The sequence below is a fragment of the Patiria miniata genome, unplaced genomic scaffold, assembly GCF_015706575.1.
Source record: "Patiria miniata isolate m_02_andy unplaced genomic scaffold, ASM1570657v1 HiC_scaffold_3, whole genome shotgun sequence".
NCBI classification, from domain to species: Eukaryota; Metazoa; Echinodermata; class Asteroidea; order Valvatida; family Asterinidae; genus Patiria; species Patiria miniata.
The window spans coordinates 17,960,838-17,973,481 of NW_024037069.1; the positions used below are offsets into that span (position 1 = coordinate 17,960,838).

At 37.9% G+C, this 12,644-nt stretch overlaps 1 protein-coding gene across 1 annotated transcript in view; it reads left to right on the forward strand.

The window, feature by feature from the left end:
* Positions 1-12,644, forward strand: part of LOC119737263 (rotatin-like) — a 94,843-nt gene that overhangs the window by 53,504 nt on the left and 28,695 nt on the right. Inside the window, exons 31-35 of the mRNA XM_038211462.1 lie at positions 5,547-5,730; positions 6,192-6,271; positions 6,944-7,013; positions 7,956-8,151; positions 8,883-9,121. Coding sequence (XP_038067390.1) covers positions 5,547-5,730; positions 6,192-6,271; positions 6,944-7,013; positions 7,956-8,151; positions 8,883-9,121 — 769 coding nt within the window. The remainder of the gene's footprint in view (positions 1-5,546; positions 5,731-6,191; positions 6,272-6,943; positions 7,014-7,955; positions 8,152-8,882; positions 9,122-12,644) is intronic.

The window sequence follows — 12,644 nt, forward strand, 5'->3', positions numbered from 1 at the left end:
GCCGGCTATGGAAAACGTTCAAGTTTTGGGGCATTTTGTAAAAAATCTAAAATTGTTCTTTTCTCACTGTATACCGAATGTAATGAGTTGAACTCTTCAGGGAATTCAATTCTGGCCATTGGGCACCTCGTGTAAACTTTTGAGCAAATTTGGTGAAGTTGGATTTTTGGGTCAAAAACTGACTTTTTCGATGATGCCGGCTATGGAAAACGTTGAAGTTTTGGGGGCATTTGGTAACAAATCTAAAATTGTTCTTTTTTGAGTTGAACTCTTCGTGGAATTAAATTCTGGCCACTAGGCACCTCGTGTGAACTTTTGAGCAAATTTGGTGAAGTTGGATTTTTGGGTCAAAAACTGACTTTTTCGATGATGCCGGCTATGGAAAACGTTGAAGTTTTGGGGGCATTTTGTAAAAAATCTAAAAGTTTCTTTTCTCTCTGGAAACCTGAATTTAATGAGTTGAACTCTTCAGGGATTTCAATTCTGGCCTCTAGGCACCTCGTGTGAACTTTTGAGCAAATTTGGTGAAGTTGTATTTTTGTGTCAAAAACTGACTTTTTTTATGATGCCGGCTATGGAAAACGTTGAAGTTTTTGAGGCATTTTGTAAAAAATCTAAATTTGTTCTTTTCTCGCTGTATACCGAATCTAATGAGTTGAACTCTTCGGGGAAATCAATTCTGGCCACTAGGCACCTCTTGTTAACTTTTGAGCAAATTTGGTGAAGTTGGATTTTTGTGTCAAAAACTGACTTTTTCGATGATGCCGTCTATAGAAAACGTTGAAGTTTTGGGGCATTTTGTAAAAAATCTAAAATTGTTCTTTTCTCACTGTATACCGAATGTAATGAGTTGAACTCTTCAGGGATTTCAATTCTGGCCACTAGGCACCTCTTGTGAACTTTTGAGCAAATTTGGTGAAGTTGGATTTTTGGGTCAAAAACTGACTTTTTGCGATGATGCCGGCTATGGAAAACGTTGAAGTTTTGGGTGCATTTTGTAAAAAATCTAAAAGTTTCTTTTCTCTCTGGAAACCTGAATGTAATGAGTTGAACTCTTCAGGGATTTCAATTCTGGCCTCTAGGCACCTCGTGTGAACTTTTGAGCAAATTTGGTGAAGTTGGATTTTTGTGTCAAAAACTGACTTTTTTTATGATGCCGGCTATGGAGAACTTTGAAGTTTTGGGGCATTTTGTAAAAAATCTAAAATTGTTCTTTTTTCACTGTATACCGAATGTAATGAGTTGAACCTTTCAGGGATTTCAATTCTGGCCTCTAGGCACCTCGTGTGAACTTTTGAGCAAATTTGGTTAAGTTGGATTTTTGGGTCAAAAACTGATTTTTTGATGATGCCGGCTATGGAAAACGTTCAAGTTTTGGGGCATTTTGTAAAAAATCTAAAATTGTTCTTTTCTCACTGTATACCGAATGTAATGAGTTGAACTCTTCAGGGAATTCAATTCTGGCCATTGGGCAACTCGTGTAAACTTTTGAGCAAATTTGGTGAAGTTGGATTTTTGGGTCAAAAACTGACTTTTTCGATGATGCCGGCTATGGAAAACGTTGAAGTTTTGGGGGCATTTGGTAACAAATCTAAAATTGTTCTTTTTTGAGTTGAACTCTTCGTGGAATTAAATTCTGGCCACTAGGCACCTCGTGTGAACTTTTGAGCAAATTTGGTGAAGTTGGATTTTTGGGTCAAAAACTGACTTTTTCGATGATGCCGGCTATGGAAAACGTTGAAGTTTTGGGGGCATTTTGTAAAAAATCTAAAAGTTTCTTTTCTCTCTGGAAACCTGAATTTAATGAGTTGAACTCTTCAGGGATTTCAATTCTGGCCTCTAGGCACCTCGTGTGAACTTTTGAGCAAATTTGGTGAAGTTGTATTTTTGTGTCAAAAACTGACTTTTTTTATGATGCCGGCTATGGAAAACGTTGAAGTTTTTGAGGCATTTTGTAAAAAATCTAAATTTGTTCTTTTCTCGCTGTATACCGAATGTAATGAGTTGAACTCTTCGGGGAAATCAATTCTGGCCACTAGGCACCTCTTGTTAACTTTTGAGCAAATTTGGTGAAGTTGGATTTTTGTGTCAAAAACTGACTTTTTCGATGATGCCGTCTATGGAAAACGTTGAAGTTTTGGGGCATTTTGTAAAAAATCTAAAATTGTTCTTTTCTCACTGTATACCGAATGTAATGAGTTGAACTCTTCAGGGATTTCAATTCTGGCCTCTAGGCACCTCTTGTGAACTTTTGAGCAAATTTGGTGAAGTTGGATTTTTGGGTCAAAAACTGACTTTTTGCGATGATGCCGGCTATGGAAAACGTTGAAGTTTTGGGGGCATTTTGTAAAAAATCTAAAAGTTTCTTTTCTCTCTGGAAACCTGAATGTAATGAGTTGAACTCTTCAGGGATTTCAATTCTGGCCTCTAGGCACCTCGTGTGAACTTTTGAGCAAATTTGGTGAAGTTGGATTTTTGTGTCAAAAACTGACTTTTTTTATGATGCCGGCTATGGAAAACGTTGAAGTTTTAGGGCATTTTGTAAAACATCTAAAATTGTTCTTTTCTCGCTGTATACCGAATGTAATGAGTTGAACTCTTCGGGGAAATCAATTCTGGCCACTAGGCACCTCTTGTTAACTTTTGAGCAAATTTGGTAAAGTTGGATTTTGGATCAAAAACTGACTTTTTTGATGATGCCGGCTATGGAAAACTTTGTAGTTTTGGGGCATTTTGTAAAAAATCTAAAATTGTTCTTTTCTCACTGTATACCGAATGTAATGAGTTGAACTCTTCAGGGAATTCAATTCTGGCCTCTAGGCACCTCGTGTGAACTTTTGAGCAAATTTGGTGAAGTTGGAGTTTTGGGTCAAAAACTGATTTTTTGATGATGCCGGCTATGGAAAACGTTGAAGTTTTGGGGCATTTTGTAAAAAATCTAAAAGTTTCTTTTCTCTCTGGAAAGCTGAATGTAATGAGTTGAATTCTTCAGGGATTTCAATTCTGGCCTCTAGGCACCTCGTGTGAACTTTTGAGCAAATTTGGTGAAGTTGGATTTTTGTGTCAAAAACTGACTTTTTTTATGATGCCCGCTATGGAAAACGTTGAAGTTTTTGAGGCATTTTGTAAAAAATCTAAAAAAAATTCTTTTCTCACTGTATACCGAATGTAATGAGTTGAATTCTTCAGGGATTTCAATTCTGGCCTCTAGGCACCTCGTGTGAACTTTTGAGCAAATTTGGTGAAGTTAGATTTTTGTGTCAAAAACTGACTTTTTTGATGATGCCGGCTATGGAAAACGTTGAAGTTTTTGAGGCATTTTGTAAAAAATCTACAATTGTTCTTTTCTCACTGTATACTGAATGTAATGAGTTGAACTCTTCGGGGAATTCAATTCTGGCCACTATGCACCTCTTGTAAACTTTTGAGCAAATTTGGTGAAGTTGGATTTTTGTGTCAAAAACTGACTTTTTCGATGATGCCGTCTATGGAAAACGTTGAAGTTTTGGGGCATTTTGAAAAAAATCTGAAATTGTTCTTTTCTCACTGTATACCGAATGTAATGAGTTGAACTCTTCAGGGATTTCAATTCTGGCCTCTAGGCACCTCGTGTGAACTTTTGAGCAAATTTGGTGAAGTTGGATTTTTGTGTCAAAAACTGACTTTTTTTATGATGCCGGCTATGGAAAACGTTGAAGTTTTGGGGGCATTTTGTAAAAAATCTAAAATTGTTCTTTTTTGAGTTAAACTCTTCAGGGAATTAAATTCTGGCCACTAGGCACCTCGTGTGAACTTTTGAGCAAATTTGGTGAAGTTGGATTTTTTGGTCAAAAACTGATTTTTTTATGATGCCGGCTATTGAAAACGTTGAAGTTTTGGGGATATTTAGTAAAAAATCTAAAATTGTTCTTTTCTCACTGGATACTAAATGTAATGAGTTGAACTCTTCAGGGAATTCTATTCTGGCCTCTAGGCACCTCGTGTGAACTATTGAGCAAATTTGGTGAAGTTGGATTTTTGGGTCAAAAACTGACTTTTTTTGATGATGCCAGCTATGGAAAACTTTGAAGTTTTGGGGGCATTGTGTAAAAAATCTAATATTTTTTTTTTTCTCACTGGATACCGAATGTAATGAGTTGAACTCTTCAGGGAATTCAATTCTTGCCTCTAGGCACCTCGTGTAAACTTTTGAGCAAATTTGGTGAAGTAGTATTTTTGTGTCAAAAACTGACTTATTTGATTTTGGGGGCATTTTGTAAAAAATCTATGGAAAACATTGAAGTTTTGGGGCATTTTGTAAAAAATCTAAAATTGTTTTTTTTCACTGTATTCGGAATGTAATGAGTTGAACTCTTCAGGGAATTCAATTCTGGCCTTTAGGCACCTCTTGTAAACTTTGAGCAAATTTGGTGATGTTGGATTTTTGGGTAAAAAACTGCCTTTTTTTTATGATGCCGGCTATGGAAAACGTTGAAGTTTTGGGGCATTTTGTAAAAATTCTAAAAATTTTCTTTTCTCACTGGATACTGAATGTAATGAGTTGAGCTCTTCAAAATGTTTAAAGTAGTAAAATTGTGACCCAACCCAACAAAATGAGTCACAAGTTGCCAGGGCTACTTTAGATTAATTTGCTTTTAAAAGAATCCAACCATATGGAAGTCAGTAGGTTTTCCTAAACTTTTTAATCCTCAAAATATCCAAATATATCAAGATTTCAAAGTGAGGAATATATCAAAATGAAGAGCAACTTGCCGGTATGCTCTCCCTAGTACATAATAATAATAGTAATACTGAAGTCTTATATAGCGCACGTATCTACCAACAATTAGGTACTCAAGGCGCTGGAAATTATGTCTATTATTGAAGACAGGTAAATGAAGTTAATGAGAAATGTGAGACCCATTATGTATCACCTTTATAAAGGGTATACAAGGTGATGTGGCGAATATTGCAGCCACTGTCAGAAACACCGGGGCAAACCCCTTTTCTTAGCAATAAGTGTTACTGGGTTCTTCAACGTGCATCACACAACACACGGGACCTACGGCTTTACGTCCTATCCGAAGGACGAAGCAATAATGGTAAAGTGCCTTTCTCAAGAGCACAAGCACCATGTTCCCCGTCAGGATTCGAACCCACGTGCCACGGCACACGAGTTGAACACCGTAACCATTGGACCACAGCACCCCACATTGAAAATTGTGGGGTGAGAACTCTACCATGTCTACTGTATCATACGTCCCACCCGAAGGACGAAGCAATAATGGTAAAGTGCCTTGCTCAAGAGCACAAGCACCATGTTTCCACGATCAGGATTCGAACCCATGTACCACGGCACACGAGTCGAACACCGTAACCATTGGTCCACAGCACCCCACATGTAAAATACTAATAAGTGAAAAATTGACCTTCAGACTCATTTTGTGGGATTCTGTCACAACTGTATGTCGAAGGCTCAGGTTTAACTGTTTGACAAAAAAGTAGCTTGATCAGTTGTAAGAGTAATTGTTCAAAGATATTCCATCCGATTTTCCTCCTTGGTACAGCTTTGCTTATCTGGTGCACCTGCACTTCATGCCGTCTTGGAACACTATAACATATACCAAGGTATAACTGCCTCCTTGTACCACTTCTATGGTCAAGCTAGCATCCAACCAGTCAGCATAGTGGAAGACTCAACTGTCATATCAAGTAGCGTGGCATCAGGTCTGTCTACTGCAACTACACCAGGTCAGAACCATAACACTGCAATATTGGCATTCTTCTATGTTTATTTCATGGAAATGGCAAAGTACTTTACACAACTGTCATTCCTGATGGAAAGGTCTTATTGGATCCTTATAGCTCCTTCACACCAAAGTAGTTCTCAAAACATCCTACCCCGTCCAATTGCCTGTTCACCTCATGCGGAAAACGTTTCCAAGCAGTCCAAGCCCCTCCGTAGTCAGTTTAAACCCATTCTGAACTTGTTCTACCTCGTTCCCAATACTTAAGAAGCACCATTGAAAAGGCCTTCTTTTGTTGATTTCTTCAAAATGACAGCTTGCCTGAAAGAATAACTTTACACAGAGTTTAGTCCCCTTACTATCTTTCACCCAAGTATGTGTTTCAACAATAATTACGCCAGTTACTTTTTTGATAGCTGCAAATGATGGACTCTGGCTTTAATAATATTTTCATTTTGTGTACAGATGTTGGTAGTAGCCAATCAAATGGTGGTAGTCCTAACACGGTAGGGCAACCCAACTTGATGGAGGAAGACCAACCTCAAGTAAGTCCAGTCAAAAGAATATGTTTCTTGTTTTGTAATAAAAAATGTTGATGTCTTAATGCTGTATGCTTGCATGGTGTAAATGACAACGGTCAAATGTTGCTGACAATGCAGAGGTGTGAATGTCAAACTATCGTGGTCATTCTTATGAACATCATCAGCTGACGGTGCATGGCTGCAAAAGTTCTAACTAGCGACAGATCTGTTTACGCTTGTAATCTGGGCCTAATTTCATGGCGCTACTAAGCACAAAAATTTGCTTGGCACAAAAAAAGGTCTGGCTTATAAAAGCAGGTTAACATTCAAAACTCCATGTGGTTTTCATGCTAAGCAAACAACAGCTGAATACTAATCACGAGCAATAAACATCACATTGACTTTTGGCTGGTAACCTGCTTTTATAAGCCAAACTTTTTTTTGTGCTTAGCAGCACCGTGAAATTGGGCCCTAGCATGTGCATTGCCAAAAAAAGGAAATACCACATCTCACTACATGTATATGTATAATTCATTTTCATTTTCAAACTCATTTGCATTTTAACATTCCTTTTTTTTTACTTGCTAAAGAAGTAAAAAAAAAAAAAAAAAAATAGGGTTGGGTAACCAGAAGCAGACAATTTTTTTTATTATGTTAGCCATTATAATGAATTGTGTATGTATCTTTATTTGACAGATATTCTCATCTTCAGCAGATAGTGGTGGGCTGTCTGCTGGCACATCGCTAGCTGTACAGTCCAATCAAGGTACCCTCATCTTATTTGATATGCCTAGTTGTGAGTTACTCACGTTACATTTTTAATGTACTTTTGAGTTTCCTTGGGCTGTAATTACCAATACTGAAAAGGTTAGATAACTGTTATCCCCATGGTAGATAGAGTAGACCTAGACCTACCTAAGCACCAAAGATAACATCCAGAAAATTTGTTGTGTATGATAAACAAGACGCACAAAATCGGTTACTCATGTTACATTTTACAGTCGGCGTCTTTTCAAAATATTCCTTCTCATTAAAAGTACTCAGTCAATTCGGCCTTGACAGAATCAGATAAGGACTCTGTATCCTGAAGCACCATCCATTGTTGGGCCTACTGTATGATGTCAACTCCGCATTATCTAGTCACATATGTGATGCGATCAAGCTACATGAGTCATTTGTTGACCCAGGTCATTTTTTTTTTATTACATATTTGAAAAGAGCACAATCTCAGCATTACTGCTGTGAAAACCGCATGCTGGTACCATCTTTAGTTCAAAAATTATGCAAGTTGGAACACCAAGAGATGTGATGTGATGAGGTGGCCCTATTTTGGCCTGTATCTCTAAATAAAAATTCCCGACAAACGACTCATGTAGCTTGATCACATCACATATGTCATGTCACAGGGGTGTGAAATCTCAGCAGCTGATTTCAGCTTTTTTGTTTTGGATTTCAGCTTTTTTCCCTCAGTTGCTGTGTACAAAAGTGTAGGAGATTTCCAAAGTTCAGCTTTTTTACACCTTTTTCAGCTGTTTTCAGCTATTTTTATCAGTGGTCACTCTCACCCTTAGTGTCAATAGATGGTGATTGTTCTAAGTCATTTCTGCTTAGCGTGGTAGGTGACATTATTGTTTCTTACCACTAATGGGCTCAAGTGTGGCCAGGGAATGGAAAGTAAGTTTTTGGCACATTATTTGATTCATTACAGGCTCCAGCAAATCCAGCTCATCTTACTCAGCAGGTCGTGCTGTGACAAGACCAAACACCACTGGACGTTACATCAGTGTGGTTACCCCAAGTCTTGTGGCTGCGTTCAGCTGTCTCCTGCGAAACCTTATAGCTCTGTCTCCTCAAGAAACTATTGTCATGATTGATAAGGAAGGCATTCTCAAACAGTTGATCAGGTGAAGCATTTGTCACAGTTCCAGTTTACAATAGGTATTTAAAGCCAGAGTCCATCATTTGCAGCTATCCATAATTGCATAATTATTGTTGAAAAACATACTTGGTTGAAAGATAGTAAGGGGACTAAACTCCCTGTAAAATTATTCTTTCTGGCAAGCTGTCATTTTGAAGAAATCAACGAAAGAAGGCCTTTCCTACGGTGCTTCTTAAGAAGCACTGTAGGAAATTCAAATTAGTATTTCGTTTTGTTATTCGGCAAAGCGCACGCAAGCATTGGCACGATGCATACGCGTGCGCGGTTGCTATAATTAGTCGGATCAGTGCGCGACATCGCGTAGCTGCAATCGGCTCAGTGAGAACGTGTATCGGACGCTGAATTCAGGCCCAATTCAAAACATGATTCAGCAACTTTTGATTTGAAATCACGATCCTAGAATGGTGTTTTTCTCAAAATACACAGCTAAAGCTGAGCTGAAACTTCATCAGGGTAGTTGTTCAGCACCCTTCTTTAGATCTTGAGCACTTTTGTTGCTTCAAACGAACAAAATGCACAAATTACAAATGATGGACTATACCTTTAATTGAACACTCAGTGGGAAAATAAGTTGATCTTGTCAGATAAATAAAAATGTGGAGATTTATGTATTGACCTCAACCGGCATGGTACAAAAGCACATCCGTGTTTACTGAAGTTGAATGTAACTCCCTATTTCATACATCTTGTTTGAAGGCTTGTAGATGTGGAGGGTATATCCAATCTCCTGCATCGTCTGACACTGTCTTCTAGCCCTGAGCACAGCAAGACATGCCTTCAGCTTTCTGGTCATCTCGTGATGTGTTGTGATATACTCAGATTATATCAGGCATACAAACAAGCCCAGGACCAATGCAAAACTACCAGCGTGGATGACAAGTCTGTGTTTTTGCTGGCTTGCAGGTTATTGGGCTTATCCAGCACTTCTGCAACAGGTATGCCGCTGTTTTTTGGTCAAATTTTGTGTGCCAGTGATTCTTGCTAGTGAAGGAGATTTCTGTTCTTTTTGATGAAGAAATTAGACAAATCATTGATTTGGGGGTAAGCTGGCATCAACTTGTGATTCTATCCGAGTTAGGCCATTCTTTAATTACTTGGATTACGGAAATCAAAAAAAAAAAATTAAGAAATCAAAAGTTCCACTTTTGATGACCAAAAGAAATTCAGTTTTATGCCCCATGGCGAAGGCGAAGGGGCATACTGTTTCCGCCTTGTCCTTCCGTGGGCTGATGGGTGGGTGTGTGCGTGGTACCTTCTGAACACTTATACATTTTCGCCAGTCTTTAAGCCAGCGTTATAAAGTGACGTTGCACCATGCCTATTAAAATTTTCCAAAAGTAAGTTTTACAAAATCACCATTATTTTTGTGGTTAGCTACGCTGCAGATTGCAATATAAACACTTCATGTTTATATTGGTAAGAAACCTAATAAATATGTGATGCAATCAAGCTACATGAGTCGTTTGTCGACCCTTAAAGGGAATGTACATCATTGGCTTTTGCTGTAATTTACAGAAATGAACTATTTGAGGGGTTAGTATATTGTTACACTGACAAGTTTGAAGTTTTGTGTTCGAAAATGCTGCAAAAACCAAGAAAAACAAAAATGTTCAAGTAGTCTGGTTCCTTGACTCCACTAAAGATAAAATGCATCAATTTATAGATGCCGGAAAATTGTAAGGTAAGGAAACCAGTCTAGCTGGCCTGGCACCCGTTCATGAACATGTAACCAATAGCAAACAAAATTTGGACTGAAAAAAAGGTAAATTTGGAGCAGTAGTTGAAAAATAGTTAGGTTTTTCCAACGGTGGTCGGCCGACCACTGTTGGAAATTTATACAAAATATCACTTTTATTGAAAATGACTTCACACCAGGTGCCATAATTTTACAGGATGCTTCAGACTTTCATTTACCAACATCCTAGTAAGCTATTTCTTAAAAATTTGGTAGTTTTGTTTTCCAATGTTTGCAAATGTTGTATATTCCCTATAACCAAAAAAAATTATTACGGATTTGAAAAGAGCACAATCTCAGCATTACTGCTGTGAAAACCGCATGCTGAGACCATCTTTAGTTCAAAAATAATGGAAGTTGGAACACCAAGAGATGTGATGAAGTGATGTGATGAAGTGGCCATATTTTGGACTGTATCTCCACATACAAATTCCCGACAAACGACTCATTTAGCTTGATCGCATCACATATATCAAACCATTTCCAAACCTTTGATATGATACATGAATCATTGACATAAAACAGCCTTCATTTGAACAGTCATGTGAGGTTTTCCATCAACTGAGCTATCCAGCCCTACATTGGCAGTCTTCCAATTTTCAATGACTTAAATTGTTCATGAGAGGCTAGTCCAAAGCCATATTAAACCTGTATGAGTCATGTGTCCAGGGATCACTCCAAAATAACAGTGCTATAGTAACATATGTGACCCTTATAGGAACCGGGCCCTACACTACACGATCGCCAAAAAGAGGATGAGTAGGCTATGCTTCTTTCTAAAGCAAAAATAAACTACAAACAAAGCCTATAGGTGAAAATCAAAATTTGACAGAGTTCTACATACATGTTCGGGTACATGTTCTAAGTGTGGCCTTTAAGGCCTAGTCCAGTAAATTGGCCACATTAATTTAATGGGGCTTACCAGCACTGTCCTGCAGAGAGACAGTCATGAACAATGATGAAAATGAAATTGGGCCCAGTTCACTTGTTCATCATGTTCTTGTACAGTCAAATTAAACCCAGCATCCGCGACCCTCCATAGTTTGTGAAGGTCTAAGTATTTATATAGTAAATTTCTACAAATACGAGAAAGAAGCTCACCGTACCGTATATCGTCTCAGTCGGCACAACCGGCACACTAGTAACATATGTGACCGGCTCCACAAAAAGGGTATTATGTTGCAAAAAAAGTGAAATTGAGTTATATACATAGTTGGAAAGCCAACAACATAAGCTTTGATTTGGTATATAATAGAGCTCCATAGCCCCTCCTGTTCTGGAGATATGACGTATTTACATTTTAATTACTTCCTTGGAGTTCAAATTACACAACTGAGAAAACAGGCTTTAAAAAAAGCTGGCTCTGTAGTAGAACAATAGAACAACGCACCCAAAATAATCATATTTTCCACTTTATTCATCAAAATCAACATTTCCAAGAATGAATCCTGAAAGTGTAGGTATTAAAGATGTCATTCATGATAAAAAATGAAAATCTCATTTTCAAGAAATTTTCATCCTCTCAACGTTGAGTGGGCGACTTAATACCCTTTTTTTTGTGGAGCCCGTCACATATTGCTGCATTGGAATCGTATGATAACCAGGGATTATTTCAGATAGCATAACGGTGTTTTATTTTAATGGATGCTGAAACCACAAAGAGAAACTGACTGCTGAGGTTCCCCACTGTAATATCAATTTAATTAGAGAGTATATGCTCAGGGTTTGACCTTAACTGTTTTGTTCTCTAGCCAGCCGGGCTACTGAAACGGACTCTTAACTAGCCCGGGGGCATTTTCACTAGCCCACATTTTTTTTCTTATCTCAAATACAAAATAGCGTTTTTTCAGGCTCAATTCTAAGGCAATTTTGTCAGTATTTTTGATTAACAGTTCTAATAATTTAACCCTTTAAAACAGTTGATAAAATTAGACACAAAGTGATGGGGTTTTCTTTCTGAATTTAATGATTTCTTTCTTTCTGTACGTTCATCTTTGCCGTATCCCAATAATTTTTCACTCGCCATCCGGCTGCAGCCGGGCCAGTTAAGGAATAGTTTGACTAGCCCGCCGCTGTTTTGACTTGAATCCTGGGACAAGTATTTTCAACAAACATAACATAAACTATATTAAAAATATTAAAATATGGCAACCATTGCAGTGAAAGATGGTCTAGAAATGACAGTAGCTATATTTAAAATTACAAATGGGTATTTGCACAGGGCAGAACGGAGTGTACATCTCTGCGCTTGGCTGCAGGTTCATTCTTGCCATAGCCCCAGGTGTTTCATAGATCACGATTTTCAATTACTAAAAAATTGAAAGTGAGATCATTAGAAGTGTAATCTGAACCCGGCCAGATTAGCCTAGTTGATGGTTAAGTATACAGCTGTCATTGTGGTTATATGCCTGTGAGGGGGACCATATGGTAGGCTTGAAGGGTTCAGGTTGATTTGCTGACGTTATATACAACCATACATCTGAAATACGAAGCCCACTTGCTATATCCAATACTAATTGGTATGGTTTAGGATAAATATGACCAGCGTTAATGTCTTTGGTGTTTGCTGTCCGTTAATCTGCAGTCTGATGTTTTTTGTTTTGTTGTTTTTTTTTGAGTCAGGATCACTTCATTAAATACTTACTTGAAAACCGCAAAACTCACCACAGCTTAAAAGAAATAAACGTTCTGTAAAGAAACAATTAAAAGGTCATCTTTTTCAG